Raw genomic sequence first — 22,500 nt, forward strand, 5'->3', positions numbered from 1 at the left:
TGTTTCATTCTCTGTTCTGACCCAATCTGGTTTTGGTTTGGATTCTGATTTCCTTCAGACTGAGCTGCTCTGTTCTGGTAGAATGGGGTGATGGTTCTAGCTCACTGGTTACCCTGGGCAACACATGCACAGTGGCCCTGGGTTCCAGCATGTTCTGCGTTTAAGGAATCATGTTCTGTGTGTGCGTGATGGGGAGGTGATGCTGCCACCCTGTCCACTGCCGTTATCCTCCTGAGAACCAACCCATAGACTTGTGTCCTCTTAGTTGACATTAGTTTTTCATGTGTACCCTCTTACTCTTTGGAGCTATTCTGTTCATCCCCTGTTGGTTCCCAGGAGCATATGGCTCATCAGGTGAGTTCAGCTGGAATGGTTTGGTCTGGATGCAGTGTCTGAACAGAGGCCAGATGCCCCCACGCCAGGGTAAGAGCAGGTGTACTTATGGGCCAGATGCCCACACGCCGGGGTAAGAGCAGGTGTACTTATGGGCCAGATGCCCCCACGCCGGGGTAAGAGCAGGTGTACTTATAGGCCAGATGCCCACACGCCAGGGTAAGAGCAGGTGTACTTATGTGCCAGATGCCCACACGCCGGGGTAAGAGCAGGTGTACTTATGGGCCAGATGGTTGGACTGAATTCTTGAAGCTGTATTTTCCCTGTTAATCATGAATCATGAATCAAACCTTCCCACCCCCTCCTATCCAGCCTTTACATTTAGAGGCAGTACACAAGATACTGGTGGGTTTTTAATGTTTTGTGGAATGCCAGAGGTGATATGATGAGGATAGCAAGATAAATCGTTTTTGTAGTGAATCAAAGAAGCACACAATCTACCTCAGTAATCTGAATCTGAAAGGTGATGAGCGCCTCTTAGTGGGTATGAGTAGTACTACAGTTGGCAAAAATGTAATAACAGTGAAACACAGAGTGTTAATGTTAACTGGTAATGTGTGTTTTAACATTTGCCATAGTTTACACACTGGATCAAATAAATGAAAACATGTGTGACTTCCTAACCACTGCTGGAGCGCAAGAGGTGTCAGATTGCATATGGTATCGAGTTCTCAACTGCAGTGTGTGTGCCAGACAACGGGTTATCAATGTCACCAATAGAGGCGCTCTCACACCTGTTCGCCAGTATGCGCCATTATAGTTCATCACCTGAACCCATGATCTAGAACCAGGTTCACATGTATGTGCTTTACCCTATTTATTTAACCTGCAAACACTCCTACACACTTTCATGTAACAATGAAAACATGTGATAACTATGAAGGCACAGAACATGTAGCCTACTTCGGTCGACTGATACTGAAACTTGAGAAATCTGTTGTCATTTATGGCTACCTGCTTTTTTATTATTCTTAGTATTATTTTCTAAACGTGACGAAGCATCTAAATGCCTGCAGCCTGCTTTTCTCCTATGATGCAAATTAGTCACGTCATAAACAAAAAATAAAGACAAATCAAGTATTTTTGTTAGTGATTGTTAAACACGTAGGTGAAAAAACAGATGTATATATAATGTTGTTGTGTATTCACTGCTATGCATTTCCCCTTGAGAGAAAGTGTACTTTTTGAGAAAACGTTATCAAGTTTATGCATGCAATAAATGTTTTAGTACAAAACCATCCTCCGGATTTATTTCGTGCTTCAATAGTCGTCACCACGTTGAAACTGTCACCTCCACACCTGCAGAGGTCAGTGTTCAAGGCCTAGTCAACTATGACATTAGAGCCTAGAAAAAAAGAAGAACAAATAACCGGAAGTGAGGTTTTAACTGTCGTAAGTGGTTTGTTGATGTTTGTGTCAAACTCTCGGACATTCTGTCGGAGAAGAACCGCGGAGATTCGAGGGATATTAATTAGGCGACACTATAAAACGATAGTGATAAGTATTTAAACGAGCGAGTCTTGGAGCACATGTCTACCTTGCTTGGCAACATATTTTCAAGAGCTGTTAGCCGTCAGCTGTTGTTCTGTATGAACTAGCGATAGCTAACTACAGCTAGCTATGACTATTCTTCCAAAGAAGAAACCTACTTCGACCGTCGGAGTGACCGACCACTCAGACGACCCTGACAGGCGCAGTACCTCCGACCCACACCCCCATGCGCATCAGCTCGCTAATCGAACGGGGTCAAGACCCCGGGCCTCTCCTCCGCCGTGGCCCTACCAGGCCGCGCCTCACACGTCAAGAGAGGACCGGCGGATCGAGACGACCTCCCGGCCCCAACAGGCCTCTCCGCAGCCGGTGGTGGCTGGCTCCTCAGTCAGCCCAGGTGAAAGTAGTACTGCCGCGGCAGTGACGTGTGCGGTGGGGACGCGTGGAGAGCTCGCGTGCGGCACTGCCGTCGGTAGCTGTTGCTCAGGACCCGGTCTTAGCAAGAGGCGACGGCAAACCGCGTGCACTAGCAGTTTACCAGGAGGCGGCGGCGGGGGTCCCGGGACCGACACGGAGGAGGGAGCCGGTGGAAACAACAGCGAAGACGAGTACGAGAACGCCGCAACTCAGCAAAGCGTGGACCCAGCGACGGCCGAGCAGGTGATGTGCACTATGCGGACTGATCTCAGATAATTTGTGTTAATTAGCCAGGAATGTCTCGCGAAGAGCTGCATATTTCCCTGTGACTAATTACACGGGAGAGTGTTTACAGAAATGATTCCACAGTCACTGGGCTTTTCGGTGCCCGCGAGCGGCTTTGCCTGACTGTCTGCTGTTTTAACTCCCGTCTCTGTCCCCATATTCAGCGCAGGCGCAAAGCCCCAAATAAACATGCAAGTCAGACCTTAACTACATCAGTCAGGGTCTGCAGTCACAGTGGTCAGACATATCCTCGAACAGATTTGAGCGGACTCGAGACAAGGGTGTAGCTATTCAGAATGTAACCTACCGTGACACAGACCTTAATGGAAGCACTGAAGTCCGTGTCTATGTGGGCTGGCTTTGGTTGTAAGTGTTCATTATGTGTTTAGGTGTGGTTGGCAGTTTTGATGTGAGTTAAGGTGATGATGTGGGTTAGTTAAGGTTGCCGGTGTCGATGTGTTATTTGAGGTTGCCAGTCTTGATGTTGTGTTAGTTGAGGTTGCCGGTGTCGATGTGTTAGTTGAGGTTGCCAGTGTTGGGGTTGTGTTAGTTGAGGTTGTGTTAGTTGAGGTGGGTTAGTTGAGGTTGCCAGCGTTGATGTTGTGTTAGTTGATGTTGTGTTAGTTGAGGTTGCCACTGTTGTGTTAGTTAAGGTTGCCAGTGTCGATGTGTTAGTTGAAGTTGCCAGTCTTGATGTTGTGTTAGTTGAGGTTGCCAGTGTTGGGGTTGCCAGTCTTGATGTTGTGTTAGTTGAGGTTGCTAGTCTTGATGTTGTGTTAGTTAAGGTTGCCAGTGTCGATGTGTTAGTTGAGGTTGCCAGACTTGTGTTAGTTGAGGTTGTCAGTGTAGATGTTGTGTTAGTTGAGGTTGTGGTTGCCAGTGTTGTTTAGTAAAGGTTGCCAGTCTTGATGTTGTGTTAGTAGAGGTTGCCAGTGTTGAGGTTGCCAGTCTTGATGTGGGTTAGTTGAGGTTGCCAGTCTTGATGTTGTGTTAGTTGAGGTTGTGGTTGCCAGTGTTGATCTTATATTAGTATACTAGTACTTATATTAGAACTTATAGTATTACTAGTAGTAGTTGTATGTTAGTACTTATATAAGTACAGTACTTATAGTAGTAGTATATTAGTAGTATATTAGTACTTCTATGATATTAGGATGGAATGTGCGTTGAAAGTGAGATGGGGTTGGACAAAGACAAATACTGAAAAGTGACGTTATTATGGATCTGTGTGTTATTGTCTAAAAACAGTGGGGGACTCTGTGCTGGTGTGTAGTGTGTGTATCGAACTAGCGGCTCCTCTACCTCCTGAACCACTATCACTATATATGACTAAGGGCTGAAAAACACCAAACGCGTTTTTAAAACGGCAGACGCTTCAAAAACGTCATGGCAAAGTGCGGCGGGCAAAACAGCCACAGGGGCACCAGGCTGTTTTTCCCGGTGCCTAGGAAGCGGAGCTGCGTGCGCAACCTGCCTGGGCCGAGTGTGACATTGATGAGCGGTGCGCCTTGCGCTGGAAAGTTGAGAATAGTTCAATTTTTAAGCGCATCTAAAAAACGCTAGAAAGATGCAACGCGTGGCGGAGAAAAAGCACACACGCAAGGCCGTACCATAGGAAACAATGCATTTGCTAGCGTCCCGTTTTTAAAAACGCGTTTGGTGTGTTTCGGCCCTAAGTGTGTATGTAAGGGAAGACAGTAGTAGTGTGTATGTTTGGGTGTGAGAGAGGGCAGTTGTGTGTGAGAGAGAGAGGGCAGTTGTGTGTGTCACCCAAAGTCACATGTGTGTGTGTTGTGTGTGTTGTGTGCGTCACACCCAAAGTCATGTGTGTGTGTGTTGTGTTGAAGCAGGAGCAGTGGTTTGAGAAGGCGCTGAAAAAGAATGGATTTACCATCAAGAAGATGAAGGAGGACGGAGCGTGTCTCTTCAGGGCCATAGGTGAGTGGAGACGCATCACACAAACACCACATCATGCATTCTACAGAACTATGACATCATGCATTCTACTCAACTATGACATCATGCATTCTACACAACTATGACATCATGCATTCTACACAACTATGACATCATGCATTCTACACAACTATGACATCATGCATTCTACACAACTATGACATCATGCATTCTACACAACTACGACATCATGCCTTCTACAGAACTATACGTTAACGGGTTTGTAACGTAATGGGTTGGCTTGTATAGATTTGTTAATGGTTTGAGTGTAGATTTGTCCGATACAAGGCAAGAGATGTTCATATGTTTCACATGTACAGTATTATAGTAACAGTGTGTGGGATCGGAACACAAAATAAGTGTTGCAATGCATTTTATTTGATGTATATTTGTTTTAAATTTAGAGCTGTTTATTCCTTTAGAAATGTAAAGCACTCCCAGTCAACAGAAAACAACATGTAGAACACTAACACAGACGAGAAACTCAACATTCTCAGAACAGCATACAGATGTGAAACCCAACAAAGACAGCACAGGCAGCACTGACAGCACAGGCAGCACAGGCTGCACAGGCAGCACAGACAGCACAGGCATAGGGCCACACAGGCAGCACAGGCCCACAGAGGAGCAGACTCCCATGTCTGACGAGGCTGCCTGGCTCTTTGGCCTCCATCAGATGGTCTCTGACTCTCGGCTCATGTGTCAGGATCGTGTTATTGCTTTTGTTTGGAAGATCATTGGACCTGTGGCCATAGGCTTTACTCTGAGTAAATCTGAGGTCTAGACTCTATGGTTCGTGTGTGTGTGTGTGTCTAATTTCTGTGGTTCATGTGTGTCTCATCTCTCTGGTTCGTGTGTGTGTCTAATCTCTGTGGTTCGTGTGTGTGTGTGTCTCATCTCTGTGGTTCGTGTGTGTGTGTGTGTGTGTGTGTGTGTGTGTGTGTGTCTCTCATCTCATCTCTGGTTCGTGTGTGTGTGTGTCATCTCATCTCTGTGGTTCATGTGTGTGTGTCTCATCTCTGCAGCTGACCAGGTGTACGGGGACCAGGACATGCATGATGTGGTGCGGAAACACTGTATGGACTACCTGGTAAGCCATCAGCAGGGACGCACACACACACACACACACACACGCCCACACACACCACAAGCACACACACACCACAAGCACACGTACGCACTCACACACGCACGCACGCACACACGCACACGCACGCACGCACGCACAAGCACGCATAAACACAGACAAATCACTTCACATAATTCACTCACAGTAAGAGTGTTTATCGCACATGAACACCAATGAATGCAGTGATTTGAGTTAAGGTTAGTGGAGGCTGAAAGACTAGGGTGGTGTGTGTGTGTGTGTGTGTGTGTGTGTGTGTGTGTGTGTGTGTGTGTGTGTGTGTGTGTTGCTCTGTCCCGTGTGTGTTATTGATAACCGCTCTGCCCCGTGTGTGTGTGTGTGTTATTGATAACCGCTCTGCCCCGCGTGTGTGTGTGTGTGTGTGTGTGTGTGTGTGTGTGTGTGTGTGTGTGTGTGTGTGTGTGTGTGTGTGTGTGTGTGTGTGTTATTGATAACTGCTCTGCCCTGTGTGTGTGTGTGTGTGTGTGTGTGTGTGTGTGTGTGTGTTATTGATAACCGGTCTGCCCCGTGTGTGTGTCGGTGTGTGTGTGTGTGTGTGTGTTATTGAAAACCGCTCTGCCCCCTGCAGGTGAAGAATGAGGAACACTTCTCCAGCTACGTCACAGAGGACTTCACCACCTACATCAACAGGAAGAGGAAGAGCAACTGCCATGGCAACCACATCGAGATGCAGGCCATGGCAGAGATGTACAACCGACCGGTGGAGGTGTATCAGTACAGCACAGGTGAGTGACACACACACACACACACACACACACACACGACCTTGAGATAATCCTAATGTTATCTCGAAAATCTCTGGTTCAACGGTATGAAGTTGGTGCTGCTTGGAGGAATGTATCAGTTAGGGCTCGGCAACGATTACAATTTTTTATCACGATTAATCGCATGATTTCCCTGATTAATCACGATTAATCGCATTTGTATACGCAAAATCCAATAATTAATTCAAAAGTAGTGTATAGCGCACTTTTATTTTAAATGTTCTGCCATAAAGTGCCATAACATTTGTTGTGCAAACACTTTTAACATCAGCATTTTAATACAGTAGCAGTTAAATAAAATATTCATTTAAAATCTCAACTTAAACAATGTTATTAAAGCAAATACAAAATTAAAGCTCATTGCCACTGCCAGGGCATTAATGTTATCCTGTTTGTTATGAAAAAGAAAAAAACTGGCAAAAAAATCCTGAGCCACAATCATATCATTAAAACAGGCAATTTCTGAGGTAACAGCAGAAACATTTTACTTACCATAACCAGTCTATGTTCAGTACCAAATGTCCCTGAGTGAGAAACCAGAAAACACTTTCAGTGCAGTTTGTCAATTCCTAGAACTTGACACTGTTATTTTAAATGTACTGCCATATGAACTAGAGTGCCATAACATTTGTTGTGCAAACACTTAACGTCAGCATTTTTGTATAGTAGCAGTTAAATAAAATAAATACTTTGTGTAATTCTCAACTTAAACAATGTTATCAAAACAAACACAAAACTAAAGCTTATTGCCACTGCCAAGGCACTAATGTTAGGTGAAGCACCAAAAAGTTCACTGCTGGCATGATGATTTGCAATTTGTGCAATTTGAATGATTTGCAATTATCACATGTATGTATATATGTCTATGGCTAACTATCGAGATTCTAAGTAACATGGAGACCAAACTTTGTTTGGTACTCCACGTAGATCATAAACCCTTTAATATACAAACGACTCAATTAAATCGGTTGAGAAATGTAAACGCAATAGCGCTTTTTATCCAGCTCCACCGCAGCTCCACCGTTCACTTGCGTTTGTTTACAGTGCAGCCTTTACCTTCCCAAGATGGCGGAGAGTTGGCACGTTGCAGCAATCATAGACATATATTATATATATGTCTATGGCAGCAATGCCCTTCTCCATGTTTGTTTATCCGCCCATTCTTTTCTTTTCCGGTTCCGCAGCAGTCAGCAGCAGACTTTTACAAAATAAAAGCCTGTGAGCAACAGACTTTTACAATAATAAAATAAAAAATAAAACCTGTAAAATAATTGTCGGTGTTAATTAATTGATGCGTTAACGCAATAATAACGCGTTAATGTGCCCAGCCCTAGTATCAGTATGTTCGGGCTTTGAATTGTTCGACCTGCATACTCCACAGTAGACCTGCATACTCCATAGTAGACCTGCATACTCGACTATAGCTACTTCGTTTGAGTTGTGACCTTTGCCCTTCTGAACACGTCTCAGACATGATGTGTGATGATGACGATGATGATGATGATGATGCTCAGACATGATGATGATGATGCTCACTGACTCCTTTCCACGCTGACTGTTTCAGAGCCAATCAACACGTTCCACGGTATCTATCAGAACAAAGATGAACCAATCCGAGTCAGTTACCATGGCAACATCCATTACAACTCAGTGGTGAACCCCAACAAAGCGACCATCGGCGTGGGGCTGGGCCTCCCGTCATTCAAACCAGGGGTAGGTACCGGCACCCCTAAAACACACCCCAGAACTCTCCAGAAAATTCCATAGAACCCCTAAAACACACCCCAGAACTCTCCAGAACATTCCACAGAACCCTTAAAACACACCCCAGAACTCTCCAGAACATTCCACAGAACCCCTAAAACACACCCCAGAACTCTCCAGAACATTCCACAGAACCCCTAAAACACACCCCAGAACTCTCCAGAACATTCCACAGAACCCTTAAAACACACCCCCGAACATTATAGAACCCCAGCTCTACTCTATGTACATTAACTTTATATTCAGTGCCTGTCACTAAACCTCTCTCTCCCACACACACACACACACACACACACACACACACACACACCACTTTCCCTGTGTGTTCAGTTTGCGGATCAGTCCCTGATGAAGAGTGCCATTACGACGTCAGAGGAGTCGTGGATCGAGCAGCAGATGCTGGAGGACAAAAAGAGAGCGACGGACTGGGAGGCCACCAACGAGGCCATCGAGGAACAGGTGGCCCGGGAGTCCTACCTGCAGTGGCTGCAGGACCAGGAGAAGCAGGGGCGCCAGGTGAGGGGGGGGCAAGGTCGGGGGGGGGGGGGGGGGGGGGGGGTTTGAGGGAGATTTCAGCCAGATGTTGGGTGTTGATGAGTGTTCAGTGCTGATGGTGGTATGAGTGAGTGTTCAGTGCTGATGTTAGTGTTGATGAGTGTTCAGTGCTGGAGATGATGGTGGTGTGTTGGGTGTTGATGAGTGTTCAGTGTTCCTCTCCTCTCCTCATGCCCCCCAGCCCCGTAAGGCGAGCGCGGCGTGCAGCTCTGCGTCCGCAGCCTCCTGCAGCGCCTTCGATGATTGGAGCTGCCGCTCCCCTCGCCAGAGAAGCTCCGCCCCTTCGCCGGAGCACCCGGGTCCCGCCCACTGTGACCCCCCCACCAAGCTGCCGCTGCCCAAACCCCCATCACCCTGTGCTCCAGGTACAACAGCAGCTCTCTCACACCCACACACACTTGTGCACACACACACACACACTTGTGCACACACACACACACACTTGTGTGCACACACACAAACACACTTGTGCACACACAAACACACACACACACTTGTGCACACACACACTTGTGCACACACACACACACACACACACACTACTGCACACCGTATACACACTACTGCACACACACACACACACACACACACACACTTGTGCACACACACACACACACACACACGTACACACACCGCATACACACTCACAGACACATCAGCACACTTACGGACACACACAGCACACACTTAAGGGCACAGACAGATACGTACGCACTAATGCACAGACGCACACACACTCACACACTAACACATACACACAGATGCATACGTATACGCACACACACACACACACACCAGCAAACACACACACACAGATGCATACATATATGCACTAATGCACAGACACACACCAGCAAACCCACACACAGATGCATACCTATACACACACACACACACACACTAACGCACACACAGATGCATACCTACACACACACACACACACACTAACGCACACACAGATGCATATAGTCATGCAAAATATTGGCACCCCTGCACTTCTGTCAGATAATGCATCACTTCTCCCAGAAAATTGTTGCAATTACAAATGCTTTGTTATTCACATGTGTATTTCTATTGTTTGCATTGGAACAACACAAAAAAGCAGAGAAGAAAAGCCAACTCCAAAAATGGACTGGACAAAATGATTGGCACCTTTTCAAAATTGTAGAGAAATAATTGTATTTCTAGCATGTAATGCTCCTTTAATTTGTATTTATACTCACCCGTGGCAAGTCACAGGTGCTGGTAACATATAAATCACATTTGCAACCAGTTCAAATGGAGCAAAGTTGACTCAACCTTTGTGTTGTGTGTCTGTGTATACCACTGAGCATGGAGAAAAGAAAGAAGAGCAAAGAATTGTCTGAGCATCGAGAACCAAAATTGTGGAAAAGCATGGACAATCTCAAGGCAACAAGTCCATCTCCAGAGATCTTAATGTTCCTGTGTCCACAGCGCAATGTCATCAAGAAGTTTACAGCCCATGGCTTTGTCGCTAATCTCCCTGGACGTGGAAGGAAGAAAAGAAATTGATGAACGATTGCATCGAAGGATTGTTCGAATGGTGGATAAAAAACCTAGAACAACTTCCAAACAAATTCAAGCTGACCTGCAGACACAGGGTACAACAGTGTTTGCCAAAACGTACCTAGGGAAGCCTAAATCATTCTGGGAGAACGTCCTGTGGACAGATGAGACCAAAGTAGAGCGTTTTGGTAAAGCAGTTTACAGAAAACGAAACGAGACCTTCAAAGAAAAGAACATGGACCCTACAGTCAAACATAGTGGAGGTTCACAGATGTTTTGGAGTTGCCTTGTTTTTTCTGGCACCGGATGCCGTTACCGTGTGCATGGCATCATGAAATCTGTGTGTGTGTGTGTGTGAGTGTGACTGTGTGCATGGCATCATGAAATCTGAAGACTACCAAAGAATTTTGGGGCGCAATGTAGGGCCCAGTGTCAGAAAGCTGGGTCTCCGTCAGAGGTCATGGGTCTTCCAGCAGGACAATGACCCAAAGCACCCAGAAATGGTTTAAGACAAAGCACTGGAGAGTTCTGAAGCACCAATGAGTCCTCATCTAAATCCCATAGAGCACCTGTGGCACGATCTCAGAACAGCAGTTGGGAGAAGGCACCCTTCAAATGTGAGAGACCTGGAGCAGTTGGCAAAAGAAGAGTGGTCCAAAATTCCAGTAGAGAGGTGGAAGAAACTCATTCATGGTTACAGGAAGCGACCAGTTATTTTTTCCAAAGGGTGATCTACCAAATATTAATCTGAGGGTGCCAATCATTTTGTCCAGTCCATTTTTGGAGTTCTGTGCGGCCTTTTTTTCCTGCTTTTTTGTGTTGTTCCAATGTTTGTGTGTGTGTGTGTGTGTGTGTGTGTGTGTGTGTGTGTTGTTGCAATGCAAACAAAAGAAATAAACATGTGAACACCAAAGCATTTGTGAATGCAACAATTTTCTGGGAGAAGTGGTGCATTATCTGACAGGGGTGCAGGGGTGCCAATCTTTGTGTCCATGACTGTACACACACACACACACACACACACAACCTCTCATACAAAATACTTTTGTGTTTTCTGTTGGCTGATGAAATCTGGAGCTGTGATGTGCCTATTACGCTTGTGGAATTGACTGTGTTTGTGTGTGTGTGTTGTAGGACCCAGCAGCCAGTTGTATGTGCCCCAGGAGCGCTCCTCCACTTCCTCCTCTCCTCTGGTGTCTCTGTACCCCACTCTGGACTACCGCACCATCATGCAGATGTCTCCCACAGCATTCGGTTAGACACACACACACACACACACCCCACCACCACCACCACCACCACCACCACCATCATCATCATCATGCAGATGTCTCCCACAGCATTCGGTTAGACTCACACACACACACACACACACACACACACACACACACAACCATCACATATACACACACACACACACGTACACAAACACACACACACCACCATCATGCAGATGTATCCCACAGCATTTGGTTAGACTCACACACACACACACCACGTTTTGTCTTCTTGTGCTTATTTCTGCAGTAGTGTCTGCATAGAGATACTGCTTTGATAATGAACATGAGGCAAGAAGGCTCCAGTATTTCATCCCAGTCGTGTGTGTGTGTGTGTGTGTGCGCGCAGGCGTGTCGGACTGGGAGGAGGATGCCATCCTGGCGTCGGTGCTGGCCGCCTCTCAGCAGGAGTATCTGGACAGCATGAAGAAGAATGCGCTACACAGAGAGCCCTCCCCCGACACCAGCTGATGCCCCTCCCCCTCCCCAGACACCAGCTGATGCCCCTCCCCTTTCCCCTGATGCCCCTCCCCGTCCCCTGACCTCCGACCCGCTCCTGTATTCTCTTTTCTTTCTTCCCCTCCTCATCAGTCCTGCGCCATCCTCATCCTCACCCTCAGGCGGCTGTACATTCATCCCCTTCTCATCGCTCTCTTCCCCTCCTCCCCTCCCCTCCCTTCATCCCCCCCTTCATCGATTGCTTTTCTTCTCCTTTCCTCTCTTTTCTGTTGTTGGGTCTAACTGACGTTCTCTCTCTCTCAATAAAGGACACAATCCGCTCCTCCACACCTAGCTCTTCACTAATGTCAGATTAAAGATCTTTACTCAACCCAGCCCTCCTTGCCTGCTTTCCTGAGAACACACACACACACACACACACACTCACACACACATGTATGTTTATTTCACAATGAGTCATACAGACCTGTGCATTTCTGAGGAAGGATTCCGTTCATTGGCAGTAGCTCAGCTGGTGTGTTTACTACAGGAAGTGTGTGTGTGTGTCGTCACCACTTCATGTGATTCTAGACAGTTAGCACACTTCATGTGATTCTAGACAGTTAGCACACTTCATGTGATTCTAGACAGTTAGCACACTAAATATAACGGCCTTTTGGAAAATGTGTTCTTAGTAGAACCTCAACTGGAGTGGATATCTATGGAATTTCTCCGGTAGTGTAGTTCTGGTGTTTGACCAGCAGGGGGTGCCTGCGTGAGTGTACCGTGCTGGGGAGCTACCGTCTGCTACAGTGGTATATACACTCCCCCACACACACACAGTGGCGGTTCGACAGATTCCGCTCAGTGATGGTGGCCCAGGAGCTCCTTTCTCAACAGGCCTGAACTTCTTTGTTACTGCAGAGATGACGCTGATTGACTTCCCGTAGATCTGTGTCTGTGGACGACCAGCTCAGGAGCTAACTCTCCGGCAGCAGCAGCAGCACGAGCAGCAGGTCTAACGGGGCCGTCACGCCCTGTCGCTCTCCGAGTGACCACATCACTAAGTACACACTGCATCATATCAGGGTGAAGTCATGTGTTTGACCGAGGGTTAATCACAATACAAATACAAAAACACGCATGAATGGACAACCAACACTTAAAAGTGAGGCTTAATCTGACAAAATCATCTATTGTTACCAGCTGAAGCTAAAATTAAATTCTGATCTGGGCATGTGACTGACTGCCTGGTAGCTCTGATCTGTAGCCTGGGTCCCTGTGAAGTCTGGCCACACGGACTGATGACCCTCAGGTAAGGCACTGACTCAAGTAGAGTAGTCTCAGGTAAGGCACTGCTCTGGGTAGAGTAGTCTCAGGTAAGGCACTGCTCTGGGTGGTGTCGATGAAAGGGCACCTGATCTGCCTGTCTGATATCTCTCCCTTTCTTTTCAAGATGGCTGACCCTATGAAAAGTAAGAGCATATGGTTACATCTAAGCATCCACCTAGGTAGGGTGAGGGTGATGCACAGTCCACCGGTGGATATTGGTCGGCACCTCACTTCTAGTCCGCTCTCGGACCATCATCATCTTTAGGGTAACTTGGGGGTGGATATAAAATGTCTGCAATTCATGGAAATTTTAAATCCTATCCTTGGCATCTATTTAAAACATCAACTGCTAGACAGATGTTTACGGTAGGCTACTATAAGGCTCTCAAGCTTTTCATTGTAAGGTATAGAGTGCAGTTGATAGGCGCTTGTCTCCAGGGCACAGATTACACTTAACTGTTATAATTTTCTCTTTTCACGGACACAAATAAAAAAGGCTGTGATTGGAATACGGGGCTGGAGCTGTCCTTGACGGGACAAATCAAAATCACCCATAATTCTGGATGTCCCGGACAATTCGGGACGGTTGGCAACCCTATAAATTGCACCTAAGTAGCTACACCATCGTAACTTTTTTTGAGCAATTAAATATATCTTTTGTTCTGCCTGTTTTGTGATATACATGCCTAAAAGGTGCCTAATATTTCTATACTGAAATAATATCGGCATTATAATTAATATAACTGATGATTTTTCAGTTGCCTATTTTTTGGTGCCCCCTCAGGACTTGGTGCCCTACGCACATCGCGTAGTTCGCGTTATGTGAGCGGTGGCACTGGGTAGACTCATGCAGAGAAGTCCATCTCCCTCCCCCTCCCCTTCCGCGTGGCATTAAAAAGCTGAATGGCCCTGGGGACAAAGGACTTCCTCAGCCTGTCCGATGAGCATGACAGTGACAGGAGTCTGCCACTGAATGTGCTCCTCTGTCTGTTGAGAGTACTGTGTAGTGGGTGGTGGTCAGCAACCTACTCAGGGTCCTTCTCTCCGCCACTGATGTTAGGCAGTCCAGTTCAGTGCTAACAACAGCTCCCGCCTTCCTCACCAGCCTGTCCAGTCGCCCCGGCATCCCTCTTCTTTATGCTGCCTCCCCAGCACACCACAGCATAAAAAAGGACGCTGGCAACAACAGACTGGTAGAACATGCGCAGGAGTTTCTTGCAGACATTGAAGGACCTCAGCCTCCTCAGGAAGTAGAGTCGGCTCTGACCCTTTTTGTAGATTGCTGACCAGTCCAGTTTACTGTCCAGATGAACTCCTAAGTATTTGTAGGTGTTAACCACCTCCACACTGACCCCCTCGATAGAGACTGGTAGCAGAGGAGGCTGAGACCTCCTAAAGTCCACCACCATCTCCTTGGTCTTAGTGGTGTTCAGCTGCAGGTGGTTATTCCTACACCACTGCACAAAGTTATCCACCAGGCTCCTGTACTCACCCCCCTGTCCATCCCTGATACATCCCACAACAGCAGAGTCGTCAGAGAACTTCTGGATGTGGCATGACTCCGTGTTGTAGGTGAAATCATGGCATGGAAAATGACATGGTCACACTAGTAACATCTATACAAATGTAAAGGGGTGATGAAAATAAATTAAGTATAAATTATTAAGGAAAAACATTTCTTTAAAGCAAGTGGCAAAATGGTGGACCATTTGTCTGTAACTCGCCGGTGGGCCGCCCAAAAACCTCAGGTTTCCTCTGGGAATCTGAGTAATAGCTAGTTTAGCGCAGAGTGAATCTGAGTAATAGCTAGTAAAGGGTGTGTTGTGTTCCAGTGGTGTGATGTGTAAAGGGTGTGTTGTGTAAAGGGTGTGATGTGTAAAGGGTGTGATGTGTAAAGGATGTGATGTGTTCCAGTGGTGTGATGTGTAAAGGGTGTGTTGTGTAAAGGGTGTGTTGTGTTCCAGTGGTGTGTTGTGTAAAGGGTGTGATGTGTTCCAGTGGTGTGATGTGTTCCAGTGGTGTGATGTGTAAAGGGTGTGTTGTGTTCCAGTGGTGTGATGTGTTCCAGTGGTGTGATGTGTAAAGGGTGTGTTGTGTAAAGGGTGTGTTGTGTAAAGGGTGTGTTGTGTGGTCCAGTGGTGTGTTGTGTAAAGGGTGTGTTGTGTTCCAGTGGTGTGATGTGTAAAGGGTGTGTGTTGTGTTCCAGTGGTGTAATGTGTTCCAGTGGTGTGTTGTGTAAAGGGTGTGATGTGTGGTGTGATGTGTTCCAGTGGTGTGATGTGTAAAGGGTGTGTTGTGTTCCAGTGGTGTGATGTGTTCCAGTGGTGTGTTGTGTAAAGGGTGTGTTGTGTAAAGGGTGTGTTGTGTTCCAGTGGTGTGATGTGTTCCAGTGGTGTGTTGTGTAAAGGGTGTGTTGTGTAAAGGGTGTGTTGTGTAAAGGGTGTGATGTGTAAAGGGTGTGATGTGTTCCAGTGGTGTGATGTGTTCCAGTGGTGTGATGTGTAAAGGGTGTGTTGTGTTCCAGTGGTGTGTTGTGTAAAGGGTGTGTTGTGTTCCAGTGGTGTGTTGTGTAAAGGGTGTGTTGTGTTCCAGTGGTGTGTTGTGTAAAGGGTGTGTTGTGTTCCAGTGGTGTGTTGTGTAAAGGGTGTGTTGTGTTCCAGTGATCCGAGTCGCCGTAAGAACAACACCAACTCCACAGGAAACGTGCGTCTTTATTTACTGCTCAGGTGTGAGTGACCAATCAAAGCACACGTCTTTTAGTAACAAATAGATTCTTCTTATAAAACATACAAAACATAGAGAATTTCATCTATTTAAAAGGATACATACACACACGCACACATACACACACGCACACATACACACGCACACATACACACGCACACACATATACATACTAATCTCATGGGTTCTTGTACCATTGTCTTTCACAGTAAATGACGGAACCTATATTCCTCAGAGTTCTGTTGCCCGAGGAGGAGCAGGCCCATGGTGTGTGTGTGTGTGTTTGCGTGTGTGTCGCAGCCTGGGCAGTACTTGGCCATTCCTCTCCAGTCCAGTAGCTCAATAAATAGTCTAATAAATAGGGTCGCGCCCCACACACACACACACACACACACACACACACACACACACACACACACACACACACACACACACACACAGCGCTGTCCTGGCTGCTCACACCTGGCTGATGATGAGGTCATCCTCCGCTGGCCGCGGCCCGTAGTTCCGCTCCGCCATCCTGGGAACCAGGCCTGTCTGGGGGGGCTGGGGGGGAGAGAGAGGATTCATATTGATTAGATTGATTAGATTACATTAGGGAATATCTGATCAGTCTGGTTCAGACACACCCACCACAACCTGTGAGGAAGCAGGGAGTCAATGAATCAACAAGGCAGTGAGAAAGACACACACACACATACACACACACACTCAGACACACACTCAAAGGAAGTTTAATGCCCTCTGTGTGTGTGAGAGGGTGAGAGAACAAGAACTATCAGACACAGAGGAAGCGGTACGCACCTTTATAATAGTTCAAACACACACATGTACACACAGAAGGTGAAATGCACCCTCACACACTCAGGGAGTGGCTGACTAAGCTCTTTTAGGAGCACACTGGCCTGAGTCACGGTGAGTGTGTGTGTGTGATGGCGCATTAAGGTGTGTGTGTGTGTGTGTGTGATGGCGCATTAAGGTGTGTGTGTGTTATGGTGCATTAAGGTGTGTGTGTGTGATGGCACATTATGGTGTGTGTGTGATGGTGAATTAAGGTGTGTTTGTGTGTGTGATGGCGCATTAAGATGTGCGTGTGTGTGTGTGTGTGTGATGGCGCATTAAGGTGTGTGCTCAGAGCAGCTGTTTCTTAGTTTGACAATAACCGTACTGAGCAGTCCTTTACGGTGCCAGTGTGGTTAGTACGTCATTTCCTGTTTATTTATCTCTGGAAAATCTGTGCGTCTTTACAAGTGTTTGTAACCCCCCCCCCCCCCCCCATTTTTCCTTCTGTGAGGCGCATTGTGTTACCTCCTGGTATGAAATGCGCCGTACAAATAAAGTTTGATTGATTGAGTGTGTGTGTGTGTGTGTGTGTGTGTGATGGCGCATTAAGGTGCGGCTCCTGAACAGTTTGTTTTCCCCCACTGGAGCTACACTTTAGAGTTTCTTTATCTTCTTCCACAGTCAGACTAAGTTGTGTGTGTGTGTGTGTGTGTGTGTGTGTGTGTGTGTGTGTGTGTGTGTGTGAGAAAGATCTAGTTCTTTATATCAGCAGCACTTCACAACCACAGGAAATGTCATTAAGCAGTTAAGCCGGAGATAGCAAAGATTGTGTACAGGTAAGTTTGTCTGTTTGTGTGTCTGTGTGTAAGCAGCTGTGTATGTTGGTGTGTGTGTGTGTGTATGCTTGAGCTGTGTGTGGGTGTGTGTGTGTGTGTGTTTTTGAGTGAGCAGTTGTGTGTATATGTGAGCGAGAGAGTGTGAGTGTGTGTGTGTGTGTGTGTGTGTGTGTGTGTGTGTGCCTGAGCTGTGTGTGGGTGTGTGTGTTTTTGAGTAAGCAGTTGTGTGTATATGTGAGCGAGAGAGTGTGTGTGTGTGTGTGTGTGTGCTTGAGCCGTGAGCTGCAGACAGGTGTGTGTGTGTGTGTGTGTGTGTGTGCAGACAGGCCCAAACACCTTTCCTAGCTCTGCTGTCAGCGAGGCGTTGCACTCTGGGAATTCCTTTCCCCTCCGACAGATTTCAACACGACTGTAAGACGACACTGGAACTATTCTGCTCCACGGAAGCCTCAGGCCACTCTCTGCCCGCAGGTGAGCGTGTGTGTGTGTGTGAGCGGTGTGTGTGTGTGTGTGTGTGTGTGTGAGCGGTGTGTGTGTGTGTGTGTGTGTGTATGCATGTTTAAGCATGTACGGGTGTGTGTGTGTATAGTACATGTGTACAGGTGTGTGTGTGTGTGCGCGTGAGAGAGCGAGCGTATGTGTGTGTATGCATGTAGGTATGTGTGTGTAATATATATATATATATATATATATATATATGTGTGTGTGTGTACAGGTGTGTGTGTGTGTGAGCGCGTGTGTGAGGCAGGGCTGTGTACCTGATCGAGTCGCAGTGGCTGCTGGGATAGCGGTGACTCCCGGCTGGAGTTGGTCCTGACGCGCACGGCGCCCTGGCGGTGTCGGTCCAGCGAGCGCGGCCGGTGGAACTGGTGGCGCTGGTGCCAGGACTTCAGCTCCTCGGAGACCAGCTGGCGCGGGAGGCCGCTGGCGGGGTGGTGCTGCGGGTACTCCCTCAGCGAGGGCGCGCGTGCCAGCCTCACGTGAGCGGGCACCGCCGTGGGCACCCGCTGCAGCACCACCACCGGGGCCTCCTCGTACCAGTAGTCATAGCGACCGCCCGGACACGGAGAGGCGTGGGTCTGCCCGAACTCGGCCTCTGGGGGGTACGCTCTCATGTGGGGGGGGTACCCCGCTCTGGAGAAGCTGGGTGTGGACTGGTGCTGGATGTTCCTGTAGAAACCGTTGTGGGGGTGGGGGTCGGGGTACCCGTAGACCAGCTGGCAGGGGTGGGGGTGGGGGGCCTCGGCGGGCCCCTCGTGGCAGGAGGAGCTGGTGTAGGAGCTGGTGTAGGAGGTGGCCGAGTGCTCAGACATGCTGTCCTCAGAGCTGGAGTAGTACAGCGGGTTTCCCATGCCAACATGCAGAGGCGAACTCTCAGGTGACATCCCCATGTCAATCAACCGTCGCCGGGGGAAACGGGAACGCCCGCGCTCCAGATCCACATCGTGAGCCGCTTCAGAGCTGGGAAGCCTGGGAACGCCACAGCAGAACATCACAGTCAGACTAATCACATCACATCACAGTGTGTGTATGTGCGTGTGTATGTAGGTGTGCATGTGTGTGTGTGCGTGTGTGTGTGTATATGTGCGTGTGTATGTAGGTGTGCATGTGTGTGTGTGTGTGTGTGTGTGTGTATGTGCGTGTGTATGTAGGTGTGCATGTGTATGTGCGTGTGTATGTAGGTGTGCATGTGTGTGTGTGTGTGTGTGTGTGTGTGTGTGTGTGTATGTAGGTGTGCGTGTGTGTGTGTGTGTGTGTGAGTATGTATGTGCGCGTGTATGTAGGTGTGCATGTGTGTGTGTGTGTGTGTGTGTTACATAGTCCTGGGGTTCTGCTTGCTTCCTGCTTTGGTCTGTGCGTTTCTTGCTATAGGTGGAGACTGGGCGTGGTCATGCAATTACTGGAACTGGCCTACCCGGATAAAAGCCACGCAGTTCCCAAGATGGACGCTCGCTCTCGCCTCGCAAAAGAACAGACGCTGGCACACAATCTTTACTATAATCGATATACCGTTCCCTTGAACTCTCCGTTCTGACAAATATTCCTGGTATTGTTTCTTGTGACATGGGTGGTTATTTTCGGCACTTTATTAGTTGTAGTTAGTTAGGGTAGGTAAGTAAGTTGGACATCGGAAGACTCACTTTTTGTTTTGCCTGTCTCGTGAATTGTACGTCGGGCACGGGAGCCAGGCAAGTTCACACCACCAGCACAGTAAGCGTGAGGTTTTCTTTTTCCTTTTTCCTGTCAGTCTTGTAACCACCTTGTTTTGTCCGGGATTTTGGGGCTTTCTTTGATTATAGTAAATGTATACTTTTGTGCACCAAACCCAACACTGTGGCTTCGTTTTTGTTATGGTTTCTGGTTTTGGGGATTCGTAACAGTGTGTGTGTGCATGTGTGTGTGTGTGTGTGTGTGTGTGTGTGTGTGTGCATACCTGAGGGAGAGGCCACGGCGCAGCTGCATCTCTGGAGTACAGGGGGCGCTGTTGGACTGGCTGTGTCTCTGAGTCACATGTGAAGGCAGAGGGTGGGGTTGCCCCCCCTCCCCCACACACATCTGCAAGGGGGGCAGTGTTGGAGTCACAGCAGGACTGCTGCTTGGCGACACACACACACACACACACACACACACACACACACACACACACACACACACCACAGAGCAGGCACAGGGTTAGGGGTCACGAGACATAAGGAGAGAGATACACAGACACTCAACCTTAACACACCCTGTCCCCATCTCCAAATCATACAGCCACCCCCCCTCCCTCCCTCACACCACCTCAAAATTACACAGCTAGCTTTGATGGAGAGTATTACAGACACAGAGACCTGATGCGCGCACACACACACACACACACACACACACACATTGCTCTCAACGCTCTCATTCCTGTAAAATGGTACACATACAGTCCATTCACACACACCCCACACTACAGCTCCATGCTGTAGGGGCCTCAGAGACAATCTAGTATGTGTGTGTGTGTGTGTGTGTGTGTGTGTGTGTGTGTGTGTCACAGGGGCATTCAGGGGCGTTAATGCTGTACGTGCTGTGGAGAATCACAGAGAATGCCAAGAATGCAATTACATGTTACCGCGGCAACCACAACCCCACCGCCCCTCCCCCTGTGTTAACCTCAGAGATCCCCTGAGGGGGGGTGGGGAGGCGGGGGGTACAGTTTGTCCTGAACTTATCCTCATTGTTAGAACTACTACATGCAGCTAACCTGAACTATTATATGCAGCTAACCTGAACTATTATATGCAGCTAACCTGAACGTCTATATGCAGCTAAGCCAAGCTAACCGGAACTACAGTGTTTTATGTGTGTGGAGAGTAAAAAAAGTGTTTCAATGGTCTGTAGCATATGTATATGTGTGTGTGTGTGTGTGTGTGTGTGTATGTGTGTGTGTGTGTGTGTGTGTGTGTGTCTCTCACCCGGATCTGCAGCTGCTAGAGCGTGTTTTCTTGGGCTTCCACAAATGTGTGTGTCTCTGTGTGTGTGTGTGTATGTGTGTGTGTGTGTGTCTCACCCGGATCTGCAGCTGCTAGTGCGTGTTTTCTTGGGCTTCTCGTAGGGCTGGTCCAGGCTGGACTCGGACCAGGGCGAGTGCTGGATGGGGGGGCGCTCATCTTCCCCCAACCCACAACTGCCCCTGAGGGAGGGGGGCAGAGAGGGGCTGGGGGAGGGGCTGGGGGTGTGGTTTAGGGAGGGGCTCGGGGAGGGGGTTTGAATGATACAAGGGTGGCTAAAGGAGGGGCTGGGGGGGTGGCTAAGGGAGGGGCTTTGCATGGGACTGGGCGGGTAATTGTGGGGGTGGCTAAGGGAGGGGCTTTGCATGCGACTGGGTGGGTAATTGTGGGGGTGGCTTAGGGAGGGGCTTTGCATGCGACTGGGTGGGTAATTGTGGGTGTGGCTTAGGGAGGGGCTGAGGGGGTGGGTCAGGGGCCCCAGGGTCTGTGGTGGCGTGTGTCTCCCGCGCTGCTCCTGCAGGAGGTGAGGAGGAGGCGTAGAGGGTTGGCCGTGGTCGGAGCGCGGCGGCTCCAGAGACGGCTGAGTCGCCTGACTGGCCCTCTCCTCTGAGGAGAAAACCATGGCAACAGGGTCAGAGGTCATTAGTAGTAACAGAAAAGCATGCAGAGTTCAAAACTGTGTTAGAACTGTGAACGCCTTTACAGAGCATTGTGATGTCACAAAGGACCAGGCATGAGTTGAGCATGATCAATAACACATTACAGGATGACAACTAATCAACTAATCACTGATCATCCCCTAACGTTAATGAGAGTAAGATCAGTGACGAGTTAACGAGAGTAAGATCAGTGATGAGTTAACGAGAGTAAGATCAGTTAACGAGAGTAAGATCAGTGATGAGTTAACGAGACTAAGATCAGTGATGAGTTAACGACACTAAGATCAGTGATAAGTTAACGAGAGTAAGATCAGTGATGAGTTAACGAGACTAAGATCAGTGATGAGTTAACGACACTAAGATCAGTGATGAGTTAACGACACTAAGATCAGTGATGAGTTAACGAGTTAACGAGAGTAAGATCAGTGATGAGTTAACGAGAGTAAGATCAGTGATGAGTTAACGAGACTAAGATCAGTGATGAGTTAATGACACTAAGATCAGTGATGAGTTAACGAGTTAACGAGAGTAAGATCAGTGATGAGTTAACGAGTTAACGAGCGTAAGATCAGTGATGAGTTAACGAGAGTAAGATCAGTGATGAGTTAACGAGAGAGTTAACGAGAGTAAGATCAGTGATGAGTTAACGAGAGTAAGATGAGTTAACGAGAGTAAG

General features: G+C 47.9%; 3 protein-coding genes across 7 annotated transcripts in view; 2 read left to right on the forward strand and 1 right to left on the reverse strand.

Annotated features, from left to right (window-relative positions):
* Positions 1–1,628, forward strand: part of LOC105904145 (metabotropic glutamate receptor 6-like) — a 30,557-nt gene extending 28,929 nt beyond the window's left edge. The window contains exon 13 of the mRNA XM_031567173.2: positions 1–1,628. This exon is cut by the window's left edge and continues 952 nt beyond it. The gene's annotated coding sequence lies outside the window, so the exon portion shown is untranslated.
* A 127-nt stretch (positions 1,629–1,755) lies between these two features.
* otud5b (OTU deubiquitinase 5b) lies at positions 1,756–12,410 on the forward strand. Of its 3 annotated transcripts, none has more exons than XM_031567889.2 (9): positions 1,756–2,544; positions 4,434–4,524; positions 5,568–5,632; positions 6,258–6,414; positions 8,018–8,166; positions 8,548–8,733; positions 8,954–9,137; positions 11,434–11,553; positions 11,926–12,410. In XM_031567889.2, the coding sequence occupies exons 1-9, from the start codon at positions 2,014–2,016 to the stop codon at positions 12,045–12,047; spliced, it is 1,605 nt and encodes a 534-aa protein (XP_031423749.1). In that variant the 5' UTR covers positions 1,756–2,013; the 3' UTR covers positions 12,048–12,410. The 3 variants fall into 3 exon arrangements, with proteins under 3 accessions (XP_031423749.1, XP_031423750.1, XP_031423751.1); XM_031567890.2 differs by having other exon boundaries at positions 4,437–4,524; XM_031567891.2 differs by lacking the exon at positions 1,756–2,544 and adding an exon at positions 2,635–2,952.
* A 3,629-nt stretch (positions 12,411–16,039) lies between these two features.
* Positions 16,040–22,500, reverse strand: part of inavab (innate immunity activator b) — a 30,486-nt gene continuing 24,025 nt past the window's right edge. For all 3 annotated transcript variants that reach the window (XM_031567893.2, XM_031567894.2, XM_031567892.2), the window contains 4 exons: positions 21,225–21,771; positions 20,124–20,282; positions 18,448–19,159; positions 16,040–16,616 (listed from right to left, as the gene is read on the reverse strand). In XM_031567893.2, the coding sequence (XP_031423753.1) occupies positions 16,527–16,616; positions 18,448–19,159; positions 20,124–20,282; positions 21,225–21,771 (1,508 nt within the window). In that variant the 3' untranslated portion in view covers positions 16,040–16,526. The remainder of the gene's footprint in view (positions 16,617–18,447; positions 19,160–20,123; positions 20,283–21,224; positions 21,772–22,500) is intronic.

Source organism: Clupea harengus, chromosome 5, assembly GCF_900700415.2.
Source record: "Clupea harengus chromosome 5, Ch_v2.0.2, whole genome shotgun sequence".
Classification (NCBI taxonomy): Eukaryota; Metazoa; Chordata; class Actinopteri; order Clupeiformes; family Clupeidae; genus Clupea; species Clupea harengus.